The sequence below is a fragment of the Cibotium barometz genome, chromosome 32 (assembly GCF_041138505.1).
Source record: "Cibotium barometz isolate CiBa-2024 chromosome 32, ASM4113850v1, whole genome shotgun sequence".
In the NCBI taxonomy this organism is placed as follows: Eukaryota; Viridiplantae; Streptophyta; class Polypodiopsida; order Cyatheales; family Cibotiaceae; genus Cibotium; species Cibotium barometz.
The window spans coordinates 26,604,296-26,630,021 of NC_141077.1; the positions used below are offsets into that span (position 1 = coordinate 26,604,296).

Consider the following 25,726-nt stretch of genomic DNA (forward strand, 5'->3'; position numbering starts at 1 on the left):
AGGATTGTCTTCGACAGGGATCAAAAATTCACAAGAGGTTTTTGGAAGGCCCGGTTCTATGGTCTAGGGTGAAGTTGCACTTCAGGACGGCCTTCCACCCCTAGATAGAGAGCATGAACAAGACAATGATCACCATGCGTCGGTGCTATTGTTAGGAGTACTTGTCTATGTGCAAGAGTTTGAGAGAGAGAGAGAGAGAGAGAGAGAGAGAGAGAGAGAGAGGAAAAGAAAGAAAAGATATATTAACGTCTACAGAAGGCCAGATTGGCTTGTGAGACAAATCTGTATACAACAAGTCCATGTCTTGAGTATCATGGAAAGAAAAACTGAAATGAAAATCTAATCCTAGTCATATGCAGCTCACTGTCTAGCATGCTATAGATGTACAATCATGATAGGTGGTATACTACTAATTCCACCCAGTGGAGATGGTGGGGTGTAGTACATCATACATGGGGCATGGGGCGAGGAGGACTCTCACGTTTGTTGTGCCCTGGTGTAGCCTCTGGACTCTCTCCTCCATAGCTCTGCGGTATCGTGCCTAGATCTGGGCAGACTGGACTTGATGGAGTAGTGGTGGTCTGCGTCCGGGCAATCGTGGTCTCGTAGCAGCTATGATTTTCGAGGCTCTCTGAAGTGTGAGCCCTCGTCGGGAGGGGGATGTGGCAGGGGGAGGGGGATGTGGCTCGCTAATAGGCTTGAAGAAGCTGATGATCTCTGGCTCTGCACATGTAGAAGCCTCTCTCTATGTTGGTGTAGCTAAAGGAGGAAAAGGCCTAAGCATCTCTGATCAGGATACTCCATCACCCAGCTAAGTGGGCCAAAACCCTCTCTGAACAAGCAGTGGTATCTCGCTCTGATCTCATAATATACAGGGCATCTGCATATATAATGCTCCTTTGTCTCTACCTTTCTATGGCATAATCTGCATACTCTGTCCTCTCTAGGGGTCCATGCTGCCCTCCCTACCTCAATCTCCAGAGTGTGAGAGGAAACATCTCCATAGAGAGAGAGAGAGAGAGAGAGAGAGAGAGAGAGAGAGAGAGAGAGAGAGAAATGAAATGATATATTAACGTCCTCAAAAGGCCAAAATGACCTATGAGACCAAAAAGGTTACAACAATTGGTGGATTTGATACAATGTCTGTGTAAGAAAAGCTAAAACAACTAAACAACTAACTGAAACTGAAACAACAACTATGAGGAAAAGTACGGTACTAGGAGCTCCTAATGGATATATTAACATCTTAAAAAGACCCAAAGGGTCTATGAGGCCAAAATGGTGTACGAAGTGTACTTGAAATCTCAGACTCTTTGAAAAAGCAATAGTAAACTAAAACTGAAAACTGAAAGCTAAGATCTTAGACTTTGAGATTATACAAGATGAAAAATCTAGATCCTACTATGCCAAGTATAGGGTATAGTAAGTGATGGGATATGGGAGAGCTGAACAAAAACAGTCAATCAACCTTGTATGCGAGGCAAGGGCCCATCCAAGATGTCCATCATGGGTGATACAATAAGGCTAGAGATGTTGATGGTTTGCTATGAGGATGAGGCTGCCTGATGGCAAGCCAGGATCTCTTGAATCCGAGGTTGATGAGCTGGGGGTGGTCGGGGTTTGACAGGTTGATGGCGTCTAGTAGCTCTCTGGAGTGTGTGTGCCCGATCTGATGTGACCCCCATGGACCTGCTCTGTGAGGGGGCAATGTGGTATAGGCTCTCGTATCCATTGTGATGGGCTTTGGTGCCTCCCTATCCATCCTTCTAGGCTGGAAAAAACAGGTGATGGTAAGCTGAGGAGAGGGTTGTTGGGGGCGAGGATCTATGAGTAGTGACTCTATGGCGGCTGAGCTCGAAGAGTCCAAGGCATCTCTGATCTGGGTACTCCATGATACGGGATAAGGGTCCAAAGCACTCTTTGAATAGACAATGAAATCTCCCTTTGATCTCATAGTAGACCGGGCACTGCAAACATAGTGCTCCTTTGTCTCAACCCTCGTCTGACAGAGTCTACATGTCCTGTCCACACTAGGTATCCGCTCAACTCTGCCGGTCTCTATCCTCAGTCAATGGGATGATGCCCTAAGCTGGCCAATGGCTATCATCGTAGCATGGGACATGAAGGCATCGAGATAACTTGGTCTTTGTATGAAACCATCTGTTGTGAATCTCAGGAAATGATCTTTGTAGTACTGCATCTTGGTAGGCAATGGGCCTCCCGGTGTGATCCATGTGTTACATGTGTATAGCCCTAAAAGATCGTATTGGATCACTCGGTTCCTATCCTCGTGTGTAAGCCTAATGTATGGGGATCTGGATCATACTGAAACAGAGGGAGCCGGTCCATCTGTAATCCATCTTCCTGAAACCAGGTGAGTAGCATGGGAGTACTGCTTCTTGGTAGGCAATGGGCCTACCAATGTGATCCATGTGTTAAGTGTGTATAGCCTAGTAGATTGTATCGGATCACCTGGTTCCTATCCTCATGTGTAAGCCTAATAATGTATGGGAATTTGGATCATACTGAAATGGAGGGAGCTGGTCCATCTGTAATCCATGTGCTTGAAACTAGGTGAGTACTGTGCCAAGTCGGGGGAGTCGAAGTGGATCCATCTCCATCATCATGTGTATATAAGTGACTGTCTGGAACATGGCCTCCATCAACGTAGGAGCCGCAACAAACTCTACTTGGATGATTTGGTGGGGAACAGATGGCTTGCTGTGCATTATCCATGATAGCATCATGATCTGTGGATGCTGTATATGTTGGCAATTTGCTGGGGATAGCCCAGAAGGGAACTGCATATATAAGTGCCGCGGTGACTAGGGTGTCAAAAAGCCAACCCTTCATCCTTGGCTCTTGAAAATGTGCCTGGAAACACTGCCTCTCCAATAAGGCTAGAGCTGCATATCCTTTAGTGACTCTATCCTCTGTTGCCTGGCTCATAGAGAAGCGTGCACCAGTGAAGATAGCTCCGAGATAGACATGAGTGCATTGCTACTCATGTAAGTGATCTTTGTACGGCCTGCAACTGGTGTGGAATACCATAATGCGTGTCTCTTTAAGTGCCAGCTGTCTAGGGCAAGCCAAGGGTATCTATCTGGTGGGAGCTTCCATAATCTGTGCCAATATGTCACTGTCTGTGGAAGAGGCTTTGTCACGATAGGGGCAGTCCCCATCTCCGCTCGCACAATCTCATGTGGCACTGAAGGCTTACTCCGGAGTCCTAATCATGTGCGAGATCATCATCACTAGTGGCCTCTCCATCGGCTTCCACCCATCATATACCTCTCTTGTATCTGTCACAACTGACTCCCTTCTCCGTCTCCTCATGTGGTATAAACTGGGACCCCAATTGGGAACTCCATGAAAATAATGCAGGTGTGACTAATGTGTCAAACAACCAGAGTTTCGTCTTCGGCTTCCGAAACTATCTGTGAGCAATGTCTCTCAAGTGAGCATAGAGCTGCATACCCTCGCATCAACTTGGTTTCAGCTGCCTTCCGTATGGAGAACTGAGGCCTGGAAAAAGTGATCCCAAGATATATATAAGAGGCCACATACTCCACAGGCTACCCACTATATCTAAACTGAGGTGTGGATGTGTTAAAGATCATAACCTTGGTCTTCCCAAGGTTCACCATGAGGTCCTGATCCTCGCAAAAAGCCTGTATTGCATCCAAGTGCCTATGCAGCCCCTCTTGTGAATTAGAGAGAAGGACAATGCCATCTGCATACAATAAGATAGGTATCAAGACTCTTGCCAACTATGCGCATGGTCCTCCTTGTCTATCTATGTAGCCAGATATCTCATCAATGTATAGTAAGAGAGAGTGGGAGACAGGGGGCAGCCCTGTTTGTTTTTGATAGTGTTGTGTATGACATTTGAGTCAACCCCCCAGGGGCCCGTACTCTGTCAGTGAACGGACTCGTATAGCGTGAGGATCCCCCAAAGCATATCTGCCGGTACTCACATATCTTGCAGTCTCCTCATCAATTTGGCCCGTAGGACGGTGTCAAAAGCCTTGCAGAAACCCACAAAGCAACAGTATATGTGATGCCCATGAGCTCTCCCCTCCCCAATGATGCCCCATAATGTGAAAATGTGATCGAGTGTGGAGTGTCCTCTCCAAAAACCTGCATGCCTTGGTGCTTTGAATCTCTGCTCCTCGGTCCATCTGCTGAGCTCATGCCCCAAGATCGATCCATAAATCTTGGCCAATGTGTGACCAATCATAATAGTCCTGTAGTTGCCGAGGTCCATGGGGTCAATTGCCTTTAGAACGGACAAAAGGGTATTCGAGGACCAACTGTTGGGAAAACCCTTGCATATTGCCCTGTTAAACATATAAACCAAAAGTGGAGCCAACACATCCCTGGCATGAGAAAAATGCTCGGCAAGCAGCCCATCATGGTCCTGTGTGCAAGGTAGTTCCAAACGTACGAAACGGTACGAGTTTAGTACGTGGTACAGAACATTGACAACGATAAAGTACGTAAAAAGATAACATATATATATACATATATACATATATACATATATACATATATATATATATTAGACAAGTAAGAAGTGAAGTTTGCACACATTGAACATTCTAGCATTTTAGTCATACATATACAAACTACTAGAGTCTAGACTTGGACTCCATAATCAAGACACTCACAACACAGTGCACACAAACATTAATTCTTAAGTCTATAATCCATTGAGTTTTAAAGTCCCTAGTCTACACATACCCAAATAAAGTTCACACCATGATTGGAACAGTGAAAAAAAACAACATGATTGGAACGTTTTGAACCATGCTAGTTGAAAAAAACAGCAAACTGAGAGTTGTTTATAATAAAAAACGTACTTAAAAACGTACTTAAACGTATGAGAGTTCAAAACGTCCTATATCATTTAGGACACGTTTTTTATCCTACCTTGCATCTGTGTAGCCATATGGTTCATCCATAGCCATATAGAACCTATACATCAGCCCAGATGCTTCATCCATATGTCAATAAGCCTGTAGGGTAACACATATACCTCTTCCTTGAGTGCATAAACTTGTAGGGCAACACATATGCCTCTTCCTTGAGTGCATAAACTTGTAGTGCAACACATATGCCTCTTCCATGAGTGCATAAACTTGTATGGTAGCTTGTATGGCGCATCCATAGGCATAGAAAACCTGTCCATCAGCCTTTGTGCTTCCTCCATAAAGCAAGAAACATGTATGAGAACTTGTGGATGACTACCATGAGGTTATAAATTGGACTTTCTTATAAGGTGAATTTGGGCATGTTCCTGGATTCATCTAGGTATATCTAGATATATATCAAGCTAGGAAAAGCATAAAAGTAATATTTTTGGGCTAAAACTTGGAGTACAAGCCAAGAAAAGCATAAAGTTGATATTTTTGGGCAAGTTCAGCTATTTTGGGCCAAAAGGGAAAGCATAGCTATTCTTGAGCTACTTGACTTTATAAAAGTAGGGATTTGGGGCTGTTTTGACCATGCGCATCCTTTTATAGCCTTCTTCTCTGTTGGCCGACTACAGTTCTCTCTCTCTCTCTCTCTTCTCTCTTGCGTTGGCCGTACAGTAGATTCTGGGCTGTTTCAACAGGAAGACTTGCACCGTGGCTGATACTTTGAGAGCTCTTATGGGGCTGATTTATGGCTCTGTTTTGGGCTGTTTTGGTCTCCGTATCAGGCTGTTTCGTGGACAGTTTATGAGCTGAATTCATGGGACTGTTTTGGACAGCTTCTGGAGATGTTTGTATCTTGGCTCTAGACTGATATTTGCGCAAGGGATTTGTGTTGTTGCTTTGTGGAAAATCCAGTGGAATGAACCCGCACCTCGGTATCTTCTAAAAGCTTTTGTGTGAATAAGGAAGTTCCTTGGGGGGGGGGGGGGGGATGTTCCGGCTCGGTGCGGTGTTATTGCATTATTTATGGTTCTTCCGTTGTGTTATCATGCTCTATCTGGTATATTTGAAGTGTTGGTCTATTTATTGTTCCGGGTTCTCGATTTCGGTGATAGTGGTATCATAGCAAAGGCTTTCTCGAAAGCAAGAGGCTTCCTTCCAACAATAAGAAAGAGAAAAGATCAGAAGTGGCGACTACGCTGACCAACAGTTTTGCTACTGAGCTTATGGAACCAGTCATGAGCATGAGCAGTAGACAGGTTGGTCTAAAGATTTATGGATTCACAGATTTTATCCTCGGAATATGGAGTTGGCTTTATGTGTCCATGTTCAACACTTTTTCCATATGGATATTGTAGATTCTATAATCAAGCTTATAGACAAGCAATAGTCTTGTGGATGACTACCATGAGTTTATAACTTGCGCTTTCTTATAAGGTGAATTTGGACATGTTCCTGGATTCATCTAGGTATATAAATATGAAGCTATATCTCAAAATATCTTGTGTATACTGAGGAGATATTTCTTTTGGCTCCTTGACGAACCTGGCGAAGAAAAGCGAAGTATACTTTGAGTTTTGCAAAGTTGTTGCTTTTTGAAATTTATTGCAAGTGTTTTTGGATGCTTACCCTTGTATGCTTGTACAAGGAGAATTGTGCGCTGTTTGTTTGCCTTGAATTGTTTTAGGTAAACATTATGGTTGAAAAGCCTGGTTTATATCGCTTTTCATACATATATCGCTTTTTGGCATATCTTTGCTCAAGGATTCATACATATATGATGGTTTGACGCATCTATATGGTTATCATTGGCTCGATGATTCTTGGGCTTTATATACATCGCTATCACTCCCTTTACTCGGGTGGAGTATGTTTTTCGCTCCCTTTTATTCGGGATGCAGTGGATTTCTCAATATCTCATGGATCTCGAGGATTTTTCTATGGATTTCTTTTATTGGCCGAAATGCTTGTAAAACCATCTATCACGCGTTTATGTAGAACTTGGATATTTAAGCCTGTAACCATAGTCACAGGAAACGACCGTTTCAGTCCCTAGAAACGTGTTTCTCCATTTTAGGACTCCATCGGTTTCCATGGCCGTTTGTCGTTTCCCAAGTGATATTGTCACATGAAACGGCCGTTTCCACCCTAAAAACTCGTTTCCCCGTTTTCGTTCCTCGAACCGTTTCTCGTTTTTGGTGACTATGCATGTAACTCATCCTCATCTTTTGTTCTACACTTGAGCCCACCTCTCCCTTCCAGGTCTGCGATCAGGATACCACCACGGAGTGCAAGTGGTAGAGTGAACTTAAACCCACCTCTCCTCCAAGGTGTGTGGTCGTAGTACCAACACGAAGTCCATGTGGTAGAGTGAACTTGAGCCCGCCTCTCCTCCAAAGTGTATGTTTTCTGAGTACCGACATGGAGGGCATGTGGTAGAGTGGACATCTTGACATCTTGTTGGCTGGGGACTTATGTCTGTGCCAAGGGTCATGTGATCTAACATCTCGTTGGCTGGCAGGAGACTGTGTCTGCGCCAACTGTGGATGGATTCATTCATGGAAGGGTGGCAACCCTGGTGAGTGAATTCTGTGAACTCATGGAAGGGTGGTAACCCTGGTGAGTGTAGCATGAACTCATGGAAGGACATTTGCCATGGTGAGTGAAGCCTTGTGGAAGGGGAAACCTTGGCGAGCCTCGTGGAAGGGGAAACCCTGGCGAGCATGTATGGTATCATGGAAGGGTCATTACCCTAGTGAACCACATGGCTTGGGCATGCGTATGGATCATAGGGGTGGTGCCCTTATGCAGTCCAATGGCATGACAAGATGTTTTGTGGCTATGTACTCTGCTTTCGATATTTGGGACACGGTTGGCTCTTGTGCCCATGTCTACTTATTATCTGGCTTATGGATTTATGGATATTTGGGATACAGTTGACTCTTGTGCCCATGTTTGGTTATTATCAGAGTTGTTGACTCAGGATATGGATAAATTTTCTTTCTTGATATGGTTGGCTCTTGTGCCCATATTTGACTTCGGATCGTGGATCTGGATTTATGGTTGAAATATTATGGATTGGCAGTACATGTACTATTCTTGAAGGAAATCTCAGTGGTATCATGTTTATATAATTGCGGACAACTGCTCTTTATAAGACGGAGGGGATGTCACCATTTGGTCCCTTCACGAGTCTAGACCAGTGTTTCACACATTGAGTAGAGCCAAGGTGTGAACGAGGATTTTCCACCACAGAAGAAAGCTAGAGCATTTTATTGACATGGTTTGGCCTGAAAGATGGCCACACAACAAAAGCAGCATGGGATTTTATTCATCAAAGTGACTTATAATGTTTATAAGTAGGTGTGTTCACATATCATTAAAGACGAGCTGGACATATTATTAATTTTGGTCATGGAAAGGTGGACAGAAGGAGGCGCCTAGATGAAACTTGGGCATCAAGCCAGGGCATCTCCGGAGCTCTCACAGAAACTCAGCACACAGACCTTTGTATGAATGTATGCTGTGTGTGCGCGTGGGTGTTTGTGTGTGGGAGCATATATTGATACCAAGTTCTACACCCACTATTGAGCACTGATGACGTTAGTGGGGATGTTGTAGTATCTAGTCCATACTATACATGATGGAGTTGATGGTTTATTGTCTTGTGGATGACTACCATGAGATTATCGATTGCACTTTCTTATGAGGTGAATTTGGGCATGTCCTTGGATTCATCTAGGGATATCTAGGTATATATCAAGCCAGGAAAAGCATAAAAGTGATATTTTAGGGCTAAAACTTGGAGTACAAGCCAAGAAAAGCATAGCTATTTTGAGCCACTTGACTTTATAAAAGCAGGGATTTGGGGCTGTTTTGACCATGCGCATCCTTTTGTAGCCTTCTTTTCTACTGGCCGACTACAGTTCTCTCTCTCTTCTCTCTTGCGCTGGCCGTACAATAGAATCTGGGCTGTTTCAAGAGGCCGACTTGCTCCATGGCTGATACAGAGCTGGTCAACTACCTCCATAGCTGATACCGAGCTAGTCGATTTCCTCCATAGCTGACATAGGGCTGGTCAACCTCCTCCAGGGACAGCCACATGGCTCGTCGCTTTCTCCTAGAGCCTGACAGGGATGATGGACTCTCTTTTGGGGCAGATTTTGGGCTGTTTTTTGGGACTGTTTTGGAGGAATCAAGGGCTGATTTATGGCTCTGTTTTGGCATGGAGTTCGGGGGTGTTTCATGGACTGTTTATGCGCTGAATTCACGGGACTGTTTTTGGGACAATTTTGGACAGTTTCTGGAGATGTTTGTATCTTGGCTCTAGATTGATATCTGGGCAAGAGATTTGTGCTGTTGCTTTGTGGAAAATCCGGTGCTGTATGCACCCGCACCTCAGCATCTTCTAAATGCTTCTATGTGAATAAAGAAGTTCCAGGGGGGGGGGTCTGGCTCGGTGCGGTGTTATTGTATTATTTATGGTTCTTTCGTTGTGTTATCATGCTATGTTTGGTATATTTGAAGTGTTGTCTATTTATTGTTCTAGGGCCTCGATTTCAGTGACAAGTCCACTGTACTGGCTCCATGTTTGAAGGGGTAGCAGGTGAAGGAGCTAGAACTAGGCCACCGGGCTACGGCATTGTAAATGACTAGTCCATGAGCCCCACCAAGGGCGAGAAAGTACTCCTCGTAGTCTGTGCAGGTCTCTATGTCCTATGATGTGCACTCTAGATCTGTGCCCACAATCTCCATCTCCTGATACATGGGATCATATGTCTCGGAGAGAGAGAGAGAGAGAGAGAGAGAGAGAGAGAGAGAGAGAGAGAAAAGATGTATTAACGTCTACGGAAGGCCATATTGGCCTATGAGACAAATCTGTATACAACAAGTCCATGTCTTGAGTATCATGGAGAGAAAAGCTGAAATGAAAAGCTAATCCTAGTCATATGCAGCTCACTATTGCAGTCACTGTCTAGCATGCTATAGATGTACAATCATGATAAGTGGTATACTACTAATTCCACCCAATGGAGATGATGGGGTGTAGTACATCATACATGGGGCATGGGGCGAGGACTCTCACATCTGTTGTGCCCTGGTGTAGCCGTTGGACTCTCTCCTCCATAGCTTTGCAGTATCGTGCGTGGATTTGGGCAGATTGTACATGTATGTGTGTGTGTACACACACACACACACACACATATATATACCATAGTCACAGGAAATGGGGGAAACGGTGCCCCGAAACGGGGAAACGCCGTTTCCCCACATCGAGTTCACCGAAACGGCTAGAAACGGGTAAGACTTGGTTGTGCTACCTACATGGCATATTTTAATTAAAAAAAACGATGGATCAATGCCTTTGCTATGCGCTAAACGGGCCACCTTGGTCGTGCGCCTACATGGCATATTTTAATTTAAAAAAAATGATGGATCAACGCCTTCGCTATGCGTTGCCCATGTGGCATTAAATAAAAAATAAATAAACGTTGGCTGGCTGCCCGTTGAGAAAAAATGATCACCGCCTCTGCCTGTTGCTTCCTTGCCCGTTGCTCTCCTTGCAACTTGTCTCAACACCACGCCATATAATCTCTAGTACGAAGCTTGTTTTGTACAGTGTACTTGTCTTGTACACAAGACTTGTTTCCTATGACTGTGACACAAGTCCCAAAGCTCCAGCACGGTCCTCTTCCCTTCTTTCTCTTTCCCTCCCTTTCTTCCCTTTTGGAGCAAGGCTAAAGTTGGAGCAAGGCACTTCTCAACTTGGCCCTCCACAATCAATAACTTTTAATTAGTAAGTGTTTTTTTAATTTTAAATTTGTAAGTGAACCTTGTTTTTTTTTAATGATCATTTACTATTTAAAAAATAGATGGGAAGCTTCTTAATTAAATTGCAGCTTTTTTAGTAATAGAACAAGTCCTTTTTCAATTAATCCCTCTCCTCTTCTTATTGTGTTGTTTCAATAGTTTGCACTAATGGCATTCTATGAGCGGCGTTGTGTTGTCATTCATGCGTGGTTGAGCGACAATACAACGAGACAGCTCATTGTCGATGCTCTTTGCCTCTTCGAGAGAGCCTGACATTGCAAGAGGCAATCTCTGAGGGCTCGACGATGTCATTGCCTTCCCATGTGGTTTTGGGATGATGAAGATTGCTTGCTATTGCAAATGGTCCCAAGACACACTCGAAGACGAGCCCCCATATGGCGAAACCTACAGCTTGTAGAAGAACCTGCTGTGGTCCTAGTTGATGTTGAGGCACCTACCAGTCATGAGGACCAAGACAATAAAGCCCATGTAGAAAGTCACCTGCTGTAACTATTGCTAATGTTGAATGAATAAAGAATTTTATTTTTCTCCGAACTTTGTCGGCTCTATTATGTACTTTCTTTTTTTAGAATCTCCTGGCACCTTGTCCTTATTGTCCAGAGGGCAATCTTACTTTATCTCATCACATGATACATTCGAGACAGGGAAAAGTGCAGAAGCACTCTTCCTAGAGTGGTCAGCAGCCGTACAAGCGGTGGGTGAAGAGAAAGTGATGCACTTTGTAGCCGATGGAGAGAATGCAAACAAGGCAGCCGGCAGATTGTTGTGTGACAGGTTTCCTCATATCACATTTTCTGTATGCATGGCACGTTGCCTCAACAATCTTCTCAAGGATATCGGGAAGTTGGATTGGGTTGCTCCCATCATAGAGCAAGCCACCTAGATTGTATCCTTCATTTACAGGCACACTTTCTTGCTGGCTGAGTTCAGGAAGAAGGCATCTAGAGATTTGTGCAAGTATTCAGACACTCGCTTCGGATACAACTTCCTCATGTTGGGGTCCCTTAACAAGTGTTCTAGTGCCCTAAAGCAGTTGATGGTGAGTGATGCGTATGAGAGGCATGCATTGCCTGGAACCGTTGTAGGGAAGGCATGTGCGTCAAATGTTGGGAACCCTCTTTGGTGGGAGCAGGTGAGATGCATGATAGCTTTGGGAAAGCCGATCATCCACTTTTTGAGAATGACAGATTTACTTCAGCCATGCATTGGAAAGATTTACGAGGGGATGGACAAGATGGTGGAAAAGTTGGAGCACATTGAGCAAGATGAACAGAAATACCAGGTTTTAAGGAAGCTATGCTAAGATAGATGGGATATGTACCATTCACCTATGCATGCAGCAGGTTTCATGGTTGATCCCCAGTTTCAAGCAGGCAATCAATACACAGATTCAGAGGTGGCAAATGGATGGGACATGATTTTGGAGAGACTTGAGCCTGACATTGCAAAGCAGAGAACTATCAAGGATCAACTGGCAGATTACAGGGCTTGCAATAGGAGGTTTGGAAGAGCCAATGCTCTGGCAGATCGCTTCACCACTGATCCATGTGTTTGGTGGGAGGACTATGGGGCAGACACTTCAGAGTTGCAACAATTGGCCATCAAGATTCTGAGCTAGGCTGTCAGTTCGTCTCGTCTTGTTTGGAGCAACTATGGAGCTCATTTAGCCATATCGCTTCAAAGAAGCGAAACAGGCTTGGCACTCAAAAGACCAATGATCTAATTTTTGTGCGTGCCAATTTGCGTCTTCTTGAGTGAAATGAGAACCCCCAATCTTGGAAGCATTGGTCAGAGGAGGATGAGAAGGGTTCAGAGATAGAGGAGCATGCCAGTTTACCGCCTACGCCGATAGCTACTTTGGGCGAAGCAGGGGATAGCGGCTCCAACGACTTTCTAGATTATGATGATTTGGGCTCAGACGATGTGCATCTCTCGCAAGTTTAAGTCTACTCATAAGTTCCAAACTTGGCTGATGTATTTGCATTGTACTTTCTACTCTTAATTCAACAAGAAATTGACTTCATCTTGAGGTGTCCTTTATGCAAATTTGAGAAAGTCTTGCTGTTGAGTTTGTAATTACTAGTTTTTGGTTCTATAGTTTAATTTATCAAGTATATGTGCCGTTTCCTAGCCGTTGCCGTTTCTGTTTCCGAGGGGGGTGCCGTTTCTCGTTTCTGGTGACTATGATATATACACATATAGATAGATATGTGTGTGTGTGTATATATATATATACACACACACACACACACACAGAGAGAGAGACATATATATACATATATATATATATGTGTGTGTGTGTGTGTGTGTGTGTGTGTGTACATATATATATATATATATATATATATATATATAGAGAGAGAGAGAGAGAGAGAGAGAGAGAGAGAGAGAGAGAGAGAGAGAGAAATGAAATGGAATGATATATTAACGTCTTCAAAAGGCCAAAATGACCTATGAGACCAAAAAGGTTACAACAATTGGTGGATCTGATACAATGTCTGTGTAATAAAAGCTAAAACAACTAAACAACTAACTGAAACTGAAACAACAACTATGAGGAAAAGTAAGGTACTAGGAGCTCCTAATGGATAACATCTCGGAAGGAAAACTCCAGCAACAAAGGTAAGCATCATATACATCACTATCCAAAGATGTCTCTCATCGGTCGATGGCGGATATCCTCAATGTCCTCCACGGTGAGTACTCTGACTGGACGTCTCCCATGCCGTGCTAGTATGGTCCTGATCCTCGGTTGTAGTCTCCGTCGGTGTCGAGATGGTCCTCTCATCTTGGGGCGCCTGGACCGCCCCAGCTCTATAGCCCGATCAATCAGTGTACCTCTGGTGCGGCTATACTCTGGGGCTAGCTGCAATGCCTGCTGGCCTGACTGCTTAATCTCTGGTCGAAAGAAGTCTGTAATCTGCCTCTGTAGGTGTCTCTCCCTCTCTGATCCCCTCCCTCTGAAGAGACCCTCTCTATGTCTACGCAGCTCCAGCAAGTATAATCCGAGGCATCTCTGATCCTGGTATCTCAGGACTTTGGAAAGTGGTCCAAAACCCTCTCTGAACAGGCAGTGAAAACGGCCTCGTATCCCATAATATACTGGACAGTGACATATGTAATGTAACTCTATCTCTGGCTCCTTCTGGCACAACTGACAAATCTTGGCCTCAGTTGGTACTCCTCTGAATCTGCCAGTCTCAATCTCTAGCTGGTGTGAGGATGTGCGCATCTGACCAATAGCACACCGTACCCCATGAGAAAGATGAGTATCCATGTAGTTGGGTCTAATCACAAACCCATCCTCCGTGAGCTGGAGAAGATGATCTCTATAGAAAGCCATCTTCGTACCAAGCTCGTGTGTCGGCTGTATCCATGTCCTCCTAGTGTCCAGCTGAGTCAAGTCCTGCCTGATAAGTCTGGTAATCTCTGCCCGTGTGAGAGAGAGGGAGGGTGCATCCAGGGAGTACTGAAATGGAGGTAGCCTGTCCATACTAAAGCCATGCAGTTGGAACCAAGCTGTCATCTGTGCATACCAACATGATCCGTCTCCCTGTGATGCCAACTCCGTCTCCCTGTAATGCCAACTGTCATGAAGACTCCAGGGCTAAGCGAGCATATCTGTCTCTAGGGAGAGCCCAAGTGCTATGTATAAAGGAGACTGATCGAGTGAGTGCCTCTACTACCAATGGGGGGGCAGCCATCTCTGCACGGATAATATCATGTGGTACGGAGGCCTTGGCCCTAATCATCCGGGAAATCATAGAAACCAAGGGCCTCTCCATACATCTCCATCCATCAGTGCTACCAGCTCGGCTGTGGTGATCCACTAAGGGTCCCCATATCTCCACTCCATACAGCATGGTTGAAGTGACCAAAGCGTCAAAGAGCCAGAGCTTTGTTCGAGGTTCCTGAAACTGAACCTACAAACACATCCTCTCTAGTCTCCCCAATGCTACATAAGCTCTGGTCAATCTAGTCTCCGTTGCTCTCCTCAAGGAAAATAGTGGGCCACTAAAAACCACACCAAGGTAAGTATATGCATCTGTATACTCCACTGTCTCTTGACCATATGTAAAGGTGGGTGCTGACCTCCTAACCCACTGTGCTGTGGTGTTAAACACCATCACCTTGGTTTTACCAAGGTTAACAGACAATCCACTGTCCTGTGCAAACGTGTGCAATGCATCCAAATGACGTTGCATCCCCTCTGGAGAATCTGAGATCAACACAATATCATCAGCATACAATAACAGCGGAATCCATGTCCGTGCTAGGTGTGCTCCTCTGTCACCCTCCCGCTCTACATAGTCCGTAACCTCATCCACATACATCCCAAATAAGGTGGGAGAAAGGGGGCAGCCCTGTTTCACCCCAATAGTGGAGTGAACCATCTCAGATATACCCTGAGTAGTACGTACCTGCCCCACAACTGTCCTGTATAAAGCCATGATTCCCCAAATCAGCTCTGTGGGCACTCCCATTTCGTGTAGTTTGCGAGAGAGAGCAACATCGATATACTAGAATAAATTACAATTGAATGCTTGGAGTACAAGATGATACTCAAAAGATCTTCCTTGATCTTAGTCAACTGCTGGTGTTAGGAACAAGCTTTGGGCCAACATGTGCTGCTGTAGATCGGAACCAACCTTGAACCCCTAAGAATCGTTGTGTTGATTAAGGACACCACGATTATCTAAGCATCAGGAGAGATCTTTTGAGTATCATTTTGTACTTAAGCATTTAATTGTAATTATTCTTGTACATAAGATACTACAGGATTTAGGTGAACTTGATGTGTGCTTGCATTTTGTCACTCATGAGTACTCTCTCTCTCTCTCTCTCTCTCTCTCTCTCTCTCTCTCTCTCTTTCTTGCGTGCGTGGCTCTCATTGATAAACTCCTCCACATAACATAGGTATACCATCCTTTGGGGCCTCCTCAATCCCTCGATAAAATCAACGGAAACTCTTTGCCATTTTCTTTCTGGGAAAGGCAACGGATTCGCTCTCATTGATAAACTCCTCCACATAGCACAAGTATACCATACTCCGAGGCCTCCTCAATCCCTTGTTGAAATCAATGGAAACTTCTTTCTGGAAAGGCAACGGATTTAATCATTTGGGAAATTCCACATGCTTGAATTTCTAAACTTGACATTAAAAATAATGTGTTACATTATCTTACACAACTTTCTTCAATTGAGGCCACTAGTAGAAATGTATAATAAGCTCAATGGTTTTTCTAACCCTGGAATGTCCAACACATGGACTGTCGTGACAACCATGTATCATGCGCACTCTTAGATCATGTGAGTTGAAACCATTAATCTTGCCATTGAACGTGCTATGTATCTGTCTTCTGAGTCCTATAACATCAATCCAAAAAGCCCTATGTATTGAAAACCCTAATTTCCAAAAACCATAATTTTTGGTCCTTTTTTTTTCTTGTATGGGATTAGACAGTGGCATTGGATACATTCCTTTGTTAAGACCTTCCCAGATTCATCGAAAATCATGGCCTCCCTTATGTTCATTGAAAAATTCAATGGGGGAGAGTTCACACCTCGTAGACTAAGTTGAAGTTTAGTTTGATGAGAGAGGGCCTTTGGCCTTTCATTCAAGGGGAGGAAAAATTCAGAGAGCTTGGAAGCTTTGGGGTCAGAAAGCCTTTGTTCTCATAGCCCTGGGATTGTCTGACAATTTCATACACCATGTTGCTGATCTCCCGACTTCCAAAGAAGCCTATGAGATGTTGGATGAACTCTTTGGAGCATAGGGAAAGAACTCTATCTTTGCAGATAGTTTTATGGCTTGATAATGCAGTCACATGAGAACTTCGTCGTTCATATAAACGAGATGAAGTCCTTGATGAACGAGCTTGCTGCACTCAAAGCCAAAGTTAAGGAAGATGTGGCTAGAGCCATCCTGATCAAGTCTATGCCAGATGAGCTTTACGAAAACCTCATCACCACCTTGAAGAACCTCCCCAGTCTCACCTTGGAAGGGGTTATAATCTCCTTCAAGGAAGAGGAGAAGAAGATGAAGAACAAAGAAGCAAGGGGGGACAACTCCTTCACAAAGAACTTCAAAGGTATAGAATGTTTCCTTTGTGGTTGGAACAATCATACAATAAAGAACTGTTACTCAAAGAAGCCGTGCAAACATTGTGGGAAAAACAACCACAATGAAAAGTATTACTATCACAAAACATTGTGGGAAAAACAATCACAATGAAAACTACTGCTATCACAAAAAGGTAGATGCCAACATCATTGAGGAGAAAGAGCTTTCCACAGAGGAAGCAAACTACTGTTATGATGATTGGGCTTTTTAAAGTCCAAAGTTATGTATTGTGGTGTGTGGTTCAGTTGTGTGTTATAAGTGAGTGACCTAATCCTCTGTGTACTCTACCCTTGGGACCCCATAATTGGCATGAGAAACTAGAGCCATATGCCTAGATTTATCCTTGACATAGTATGAGGTAATCCCTTGAGGGGAGATTGTTGGGAATCAAGGTCTTACACGTGTGTGTGAACCCATTCCTATGAGTGAGGGAGTATGTGTGAACCACCTCTTAGAAGGGTATTAAATAATATCTAGATATTTGTGTGTATGACATAAGCAATGATGTCATAGAAGAATCTTTGTGACCTTTAAAGGTACATGTACTTCCATGGAATGAATCAAGTGTCACATCATTGAGTCGTGTTAATCACTCTCTCTAGCATTGTCGTATTTCTCTCTATCTCTGTCTGCTGTTCACTAGCCATGGGCTTCAGGCCCCATAGCTGCTCCATCAACACCTTCATAGAGAAACTCCGTTTTAGTCGAAACGTTAAAGAGGTTCGAGTTGAAATGGATGAAACATTCTTGAGCTGATTGAAACACATGTTTCAGTGCCACATTGATCTTAGAGTACTGAATGATAACTTTCCAATAAGACCCACATAATCCTAGGAAAGAATCTGAGCGTCGTAATGTTGTTTAGGATTGGCCATGCTAAGATTATCCCTACTTTCTCTAGACCCATTTTTACTCCTTGCGAAGAGTTAATTTGTTCAAGATATTCACCTTTCTCTTCACACAAGAAAGTCTTATGTGTATTGGGAGATAACACAGTTTCATGTAAGACACCAAACAAAGTTAACAAGTGTGGATCATCCTCTTCCAGAGACTTACTGTAAACCAAGATTCCATCAATAAATAACCACAAATTTAGCCCGTGAACGGTCTAAAAACATCAATCATAAGTATCATATGTTATACGATTGTAGAAGCTACTTACATCATTTGTGGGTTGAGCCTATCAAAGCGATTTTTTATTGATTTTCCCTCACAGTGCTCCTCATCACAACGAGATCTATTTTCCATGAAGGTATGACTATTTCTGCAGCCGTAGGAGCTTTCTTTCCCATGGGGACAAAAAGAATCCTATAAGAATACGGGGGAGAGTGCTTAGGAGTATTATCCAAAAGATGCTCCTCCATATTTATCCGGTGGTGTGAATCCATAGGTTTTGGAGCCATGCAAGCTGTAACACATTCATCCTTCATTGGACACTCACGCGCTTGGAGTTGTCCCAAGAAATTATAGCACAAGTTGTGACATTTGACCTTTTTTTTTGTTTGTTTCTGTAGTGGCACCTTTCTCTTAATCCGACAAAACACTTCCTTGAGGCTACATGCTTACCTTGTTGATCCATAGTGTATCTTGATGATGGCCTCATTAAATGAGACTTGGACATTTGACTAGCTACCATACCCTGTGCCCTCTTGCCATATAAACATATTTTCAAATTCCTCCCAAATAGCTGATATAGCTTTGTCCTTTCAATTTTGTGCCACTAATGATGAAGTAATGCTCCGACTTGTAGAGTCACTGATCCACCGTGTCTGTTTTGCAGGAAGTGAAAGTGCCAATATATCTCATAGGTTTGAGATCTTTCAATGCTAATTTTGGTCTTGAAGATTTACGAGGAACTGCATTAGGACTATGCCACTGGGGACTACTCGTTGGAGTAGTTGTAGGTGGTGCCAACACATGATGAGCATCAGCCATGTAGTTATTCATTTCAGCCCTAAGTTCACTTATTTGCTGTCATAAAGGAATTGGGGATTCATGTGATTTTTGTTCACAGTGTCCTGAGTGTTGAAAGATATCCCCTGGTCACTCTGCCAAGAATTCAATGGTCTTATGCAGTGCAGAACCGCAAAGCCTCGGTCACCCAAAATAGACACGCTGCCAAATATAGCAGGGCCCACTTTGAATAGTAAATTGCCTGCCGAAAATTGATAGATAAGTTTTTGAAGCAGTGGCTGGCACCTTCAAATATGGACAAACTCTGCCTACCACTCTGCCCGTGAATGGCTGCAAAAGATTTGGACCTTAACAATAAGGTTCAATTGTTTTGGTCCAAATAAATAGCTACAGGTCCGCGTGTAACAGGCAACAATGGTTACTATGAAGAAAGTTCCAGGCAGAGTGACAGTGTGACTCAACGGGTCTTTACATGGGCTACTGAACTGCTACAGGCCGGCCATTAAGTTATGGAGGTGGTGGGGCTGTGCAGGTTGATGGTGCTGTTGCTGACATGGGCAAAAGGGCTGAAGCGGAGGTGACAGGCGCGGTGGTGACAGGTGACTTGACTGTGGTGGTGCACAGCTCAAGAGAGTGGGGGATGGGCGATTGCTTATGTGTGTGTGTGCGGAACATTGGCTGTGCCTGCTGGCCTTGATGACATTAGGAAAAATCTCTTACTATGTAAACTGTGGCAAAATCACGCAAGAAAAAGCAACAAACTGTTTTTTTTTTCTGTGAGAGAAAGCATGTGAAGTAGAGGAAGCAGACCATAACCATGCTTTAATGAAAAATGTTAGGGCTGTCTAACCCTACGTCTAGCTTTCAGGCATACATGTGAAGAAGAAGATGCAGCTCTCAAAAAGCAAGAAACCCTAACATAGCATAGATTGTTTAACTACCCAAGTTCGAACCATATACATACTAGTGACATCTGTGCGTCGAGTGTGGACTTACTGGTGGCCAACCACACCATACTCATTCACCTTCTGTCCATCTGGTCCCCCGTTTGTACACATCACTTAGTCCCTAGGGATAATGGCCGTCACTGAAGAACCTCATCGGAATGGACAAGCGCTCATGCTTAATATGCAAGCCATTATGTGTTGTCCTATCGTGCCATGGATTTCATGCTTTCCAAATTCCAGCGCTCCGGTTAGTGGGGTTGTAACTATAACCTGGGGGCTTGTTTGCCATTGAAGTTTTGTTTGCTGATTCTTGATGACCCACGGTTTTTTGATGACCCATGGTTTTTTGTTGGATTGTTGTGCTGCACAAAAGCATGTTAACCGGGTTGTTTTTTCCTTCTATTTTCTTTTCTTGTGAACCTGAATTGTTGCAGCAGCAGACGGATGGCATCAATGACGGTGTCCTAGGGTGGAACAGTTTTGAGTGCAGGCACAACTAAGATTTGCAGGTTCACATAATATATGTTTACAACTTCTAATTGGAATTGATATCATTGTTCTTTGAATGCTTGCTACAGGAAGATATTGAAGCTGCAAGAAATACTGCTATAAATAATGAGATCAAGCGTTTGTTGACTGAAGTGCTCTTGAAGGTATTTTTTCATTCTTTTCGTATAATATCCACCTCAATGGACTACCTTCTTCAATGCTTTGCTTTCTTTGTTTGTTATGTGTAGGTTACTGGAGATCTCTTTGAGGAGATAGCTCAAGAAGTTTTGGATGAGGACAGTTATGATATTCTGCAAGGCAATTATCATCTCTTCTAGCTTTGAAACCGGTTAATCAAGCAGTTGGCTTTGGTCTGAAATTTGGTCTGATATCTTCCCATGCTTTGTCTTTCCTGCGAACAGTTATGGCTTCTCCAGACGAAAAAGGCAGATCTTCAAGTCATACATCAGCTTCTCCACCGGGTGCTGTTCCTCCATTGTCTGGAAGGGTATTGGTATCTTCGTTAAAGAGCCACAGTACAAATGATAGTGATGGAGAAAAGGAAAGTGTCGATTCTGGTGTCACAGCAGGTGATGTTCTTGGTCTTGGAAATTATGCTTCCGATGATGAGACCCTTGGCTCTAAGGATTATGAAGAGCCTCTTAAGGGTGTAGAAACCAAAACAGAGCAACAAGACCATATGATTCTAGATAGTGCAGACCAGGGCAATCTTAAGGAAAACACTCACTCTGGAGAAGCAGCAGATGGTCCTGTAGCAAAGATTGAGCCCGTTGTCCAGAAGATACAGAAGGCGAAAGAGGATGAAAGAAATAATGATATTCAAATCCATTTTGTGAAGCAAGAGAAAGATGAAGGGGAAAAGAGAAGAGAGCATGAAGTTGGGAAGAAGCGGGTGCGAGAACAGGATTATGTAGATGCTCAGAATGGTAAAGCTCATACACCAGGAGATCTTGATGCACCAAATATACAAGGCAGGTTGAGCACACCGAAAGAGGAACAGAGTCGACCTCATGCAGCTGGTCCTAAAGAAAATCCTTCTGATCGCAGGCAGTCTATGTCTGAACAGGTTGGTAAAAGTTTGTCAACAGAGAGGAGTAACATGGGCTTGAAAGTTGAGAAGCATCAAGGTAAACATGAGACAAAATCAGACACCATGGCTAGGTTAGTTTCGGGCAAGGGATCCGTCACTCCTGCTGCTAGCAAACCTTCAGCTGCTTCTTTTGAGAAGCTGGACAACAAGGAGAGTGGCTTCAAACTGGATTCGACTGTGAAGGAAAAGAGAAAGGAGGAGAAGAGGGAGGAAAAACCTAAGGATCCATCTGGTAAGGAAAAGAAGAGGGAGGAGAAAACAACGGTTATGTCAGATACACCTGGTAAGGAGAAGAACAGGGAGGAGAGGATCAAGGATAGTAAAGAAGTAAAAGCTGCAAGGGGCTTGGATGCTGGGGCTAAGGATTCTAGTAGAGATAAAAGAAAGGAAAAGGTGAAGGAAAAGGGAAAGCCTCGTGAGAAAGAGTATGACAGAGACAGGAGGAAGCATGAGAAGAAGGGAAGGGAAAGTCGGTCCAGGCGAGCAGATGCTGTAGAGAAGAAGGTCCGGCACCGTTCTTCCTCGTCCTCAAGTAGTGGGGGTGCTGAAGGAAGCTCTTCATCTAGCAGTGATAAGAGCAGAGGGTAATCATTTATCAAGCAGATTGTAAAACCTTAAGTCTAACTTCTGTTGATTTATGGGTGCCCTAAACTTGAACTTGGCTAAAACAGGAGGTCACGTGCTCGGCGTTCCAGCAGACATCACAATGCTGTGTCTTCACCGGGAAGGTCTAGAAAGAGGTATGTATCTATGCCCGTTTTTTCCTTTTTGTCCATGTGCATGTAACAGAACCTGGCATGCTTTCCTGTGTTTGTGTCTTGAGATGCATGATGTGAAGCCTGGGTGCATAAACATATCGCTTTGGGGCTTCTTGGGTTCCTGTTAACTACAGTGTTCATATAAATGCATGTGGTTTTTACCACACACACAATCACAGGAATTGCACAAGGACCATCAACTGCTTTGGCTTCTGTTGCTGTTTTGTTTACTTACTTGATCAGTATGTTGATGATGTGTATCGCTAGACGAGTTTCGCGTTCTCGTTCTCGTTCTCGTTCTCGTTCCCCACATGCCAAGCATAACCATCGCAGGAATGCCCCTTCTCCTTCTCATGAAAAATCCAGGTAAGGGCGCTGATCGTATATTTTTAAAATTGGAACCTAAGGGGAAGGTTTGCTGCGATGGGAGTGTAGGAGTATGCCTGTTGCTACCACTCGATTTTGTTTTACATTTGAACTTTCTTGAGTGCACTAATATCCATGGTCTGCATTTTGCTCAATTTTTTGATCACAGGAGGTCTGGTTCCAAGTCCCCTGTACACCGGAGACGCCGTGGTTGAAGGCGTTGAAGTGAATGCTGCCTGAAATGGTACTGAAGGAGTTATTGATGGCTGCATGCCTGTCATGTTAAAGAAGGGGTCCATACTGCTTGCGCTGCCTGTTACTGCGGTACTGGAGATCGGGTTTTTGGATGAGAGTCCCATGACAATGTTTGTCCCCTGGAATGGTTTTGTAGCCCAAGTGTTTCATGGATAGCGTATCATCTACTTCCCAGTACTTAAATGCCGCATTTTGAAAGTCCAGAAGATGCATTGGCTTTTTATAGCCTGTGCTGGAGACTCTCGAGGAATGGGGAGCACAAGCAGCTACCTGAGTAGCACAAAACCTGGCTCTTTTATCGACATTACAGGCATAATTTTTTCAGAGATGTCTCTTTTTTATGACAGGCACAAAGACTTGGAAGACAGAGGGTGGTCAGTACATGACTTGTGATTGAGAAAAAGTGTTCTTTAACTCTCGTTTCAGGGGGAGTGCATATGGTGTTATTTTGAGTTCGTGAGTATTATAGGAGCTGACGAGGAGAGTAGTTGCAGTGATACTGCTAGCACCACTGTAGCTCCCCTAAACAATGTTGTAAAGAATTGTTTATTTGATTGTCTGGACTCTACCAGCCTCGATGACAATCATTTGAGCTTTGGTGGTATGATTATGAACTGTTGCAGTGCAACTATGCACGGTGTGTTTGCAATAGATTTTGTTGTATGAAGCTGATCAGAGTATTTAGTATTTGGTGTTTTGTGAAGAGCTACCAGTTTTTGGAAAGTTAAGACACTGGGGGAGTGTTATTGGGTGCCTGTGTGTGTGCAGTAAGGGGGAAGCAAAAAGAGGAGAGAAGTGGAGCGTTATTGGGTGCCGGTGCCGGCGCCGGCGCCGGTGTGTATGTGTGTGTGTACAAATTTTAACCTTGTGCTGCTGTTTGAAGTGATGTGACATAACCTTATCAGCCGTCAGATTAGCCACGCTCCTGCTGCAGCCATGTAACGTTGGTATCAGAGCAGGTACAGACAGCCTTCACATTACAAATTGTCCCATTTTAAAGGACGTCGGTGTCAGCCTACAAGAAAGAGGATAGGCTTTTGCCTGAAGGTTTAGTAGGATCCGTGTTCATTCTTGTATGCAGGACAGTTTTGTTATTGTTTACCTATGTGACTTTTGGTCTAGACAACCATTCAATCACGTAATTGCCCACCCTTCTTTGGGGAGGATTCGCTCTGTTTGCAGAACGAGTGGTAGCAGGAGGTTCCAGCCAATCGACTTTCTCAACGGATCTTGTGAATCATGATTTTTTCTCTCATTGTCCTTGAAGAGAGTTGGCTTTGCATGGACAGACTCCTCTCTCCCCAATCTATTTACAGAGGGATTGAATAATGCATGAGCATGATGGCAGCTTCTTCATGATTTACTTTTTGTGCACCAATATGGATGGAGTATGTAACAATTTACACTTTGATTGATGTAGGATTGCTCTTGGTTGTGTAGGGTTCTCCTCTTTGGTTCCCATCTGTGGTCCTACGGATTATGTTCCACGAGCTTGTAATTGAGGGAAAGGACTCTTATTGTCATTTCAACTATGCCACGCATGAGAGAAAAAAAAGCACTTCCAATTTAATGATGAAACCATTGAACAAGCCATTAAAAATGTTTAAAACAATTTATTTGTAAGATTATTGAGAGGAAATTGGTGTGAGATGAAGAAACAAATGCACTTTCAAGTTGCATGTAAACTTTATAAAAATGAATTTACCTTAGAGGAAACTAACTCCAAATCAAATATTGGACTGACTAACTCGAAATTAAATATTGGATTTTTCCTTGAGAGGAGACGTAACTCTAAATCGAATATTGGATTGACACCAGGTCTAGGTTCTCCAAAAGAAGGATAAGATAAAGGAGGAGGAAATTAAAGCCATGCTAAAGCATTTCTTCCCCACATGGCCCGTAAGCTATATAATACCAATGTGATGGAATGGGATCACCAAATATGCATCATTACAAGAAGCTCGAATCATAACTAAGAAGCAATAAATTAGAATAATTATGTGTGTGTACAATGTTTATACATTGTTCTAAATCAAATGTTTTGGGATTAGCCCTCAAATGGAATGCCACCAAAGGTCTTGACCTTTGACTAACCACAAGTGTTCATATCTTGATCTTTAGACTAACCACAACTATTCATATCCTCTATCCATTATTATAATCAACATATATGAACGTTAGTCTTCAACTATACAATGAAGTAACATCTAGCAAATGAGTATGTGTCCTAATAAGTGAACAGTATCCTTTAGTACAAGCATCGGTGCTTTTGAGTCTTTTGATTTGTTGTTCAAATTAAAATGATGAAGTCCCAAGATTTGACTTTTAGTCTTCTTTAGGGGTTCTTGTAGAGCAATGACCTCCCCTATAGTAGTGCTCATTAACCAATTTTAGGTGAGGAAGACCTATTGTTATAAATAGGGGTATCATTGCCCTAGTCCTCTTGTGGCCTTCACTAGCTAATTTATCAGGCAACAACATTCCACCTATGCCAAAAAATCAAGTAGCTAATTTTATTAGCCACAACAACAATTCCCAAAGATCAAGTAGTCTCATCAATCAAGGGGAATTGAAGAAGGAGAACAACTCCTCAACAATAGTTGGTGCCAAAGAGATTGCTCAAAGATCAAGGATACTATGAGAGTAACACATGATTGTGATTGTTAAATCTCAAGAAAATACTCCATCAATGTCATACATTAACAAAAATCCACCTGTCAAAGTTGAAGCATGCTGCAAACAATTGGGTACCAAAGAATCTTCTTCATGCTTAAGGCTTCTACCAAGGGAATAACCATATTTGGATACCCAAGTGGACGAAAATGTAGAAATCAAATGAAGTGTACAAGTGCTATTTTAGGCATAATCAAGAAAATAACTTCCAAAATAAAATCCTATGAGAGATCCACAAAAACACTTGCCCAAAAATGGCAAGTTACCATAAGGACCTCTCCCTCTTGGAGTAAAACAAGTAAAAAATTGATAGCTTCTTCAAGAAGGGTAAAGAGCCC

At 43.4% G+C, this 25,726-nt stretch overlaps 1 protein-coding gene across 3 annotated transcripts in view; it reads left to right on the forward strand.

The window, feature by feature from the left end:
• Positions 1–23,418, forward strand: part of LOC147620025 (cyclin-like protein) — a 66,718-nt gene extending 43,300 nt beyond the window's left edge. For 2 of the 3 annotated variants that reach the window (XM_086772161.1, XM_086772162.1), the window contains exons 8-13: positions 20,315–20,389; positions 20,474–20,543; positions 20,648–21,920; positions 22,008–22,076; positions 22,362–22,460; positions 22,630–23,418. In XM_086772161.1, coding sequence (XP_086628287.1) covers positions 20,315–20,389; positions 20,474–20,543; positions 20,648–21,920; positions 22,008–22,076; positions 22,362–22,460; positions 22,630–22,675 — 1,632 coding nt within the window. In that variant the 3' untranslated portion in view covers positions 22,676–23,418. The remainder of the gene's footprint in view (positions 1–20,314; positions 20,390–20,473; positions 20,544–20,647; positions 21,921–22,007; positions 22,077–22,361; positions 22,461–22,629) is intronic. The other variant, XM_086772163.1, reaches the window with a different exon arrangement.
• Positions 23,419–25,726: the final 2,308 nt, after the last annotated feature.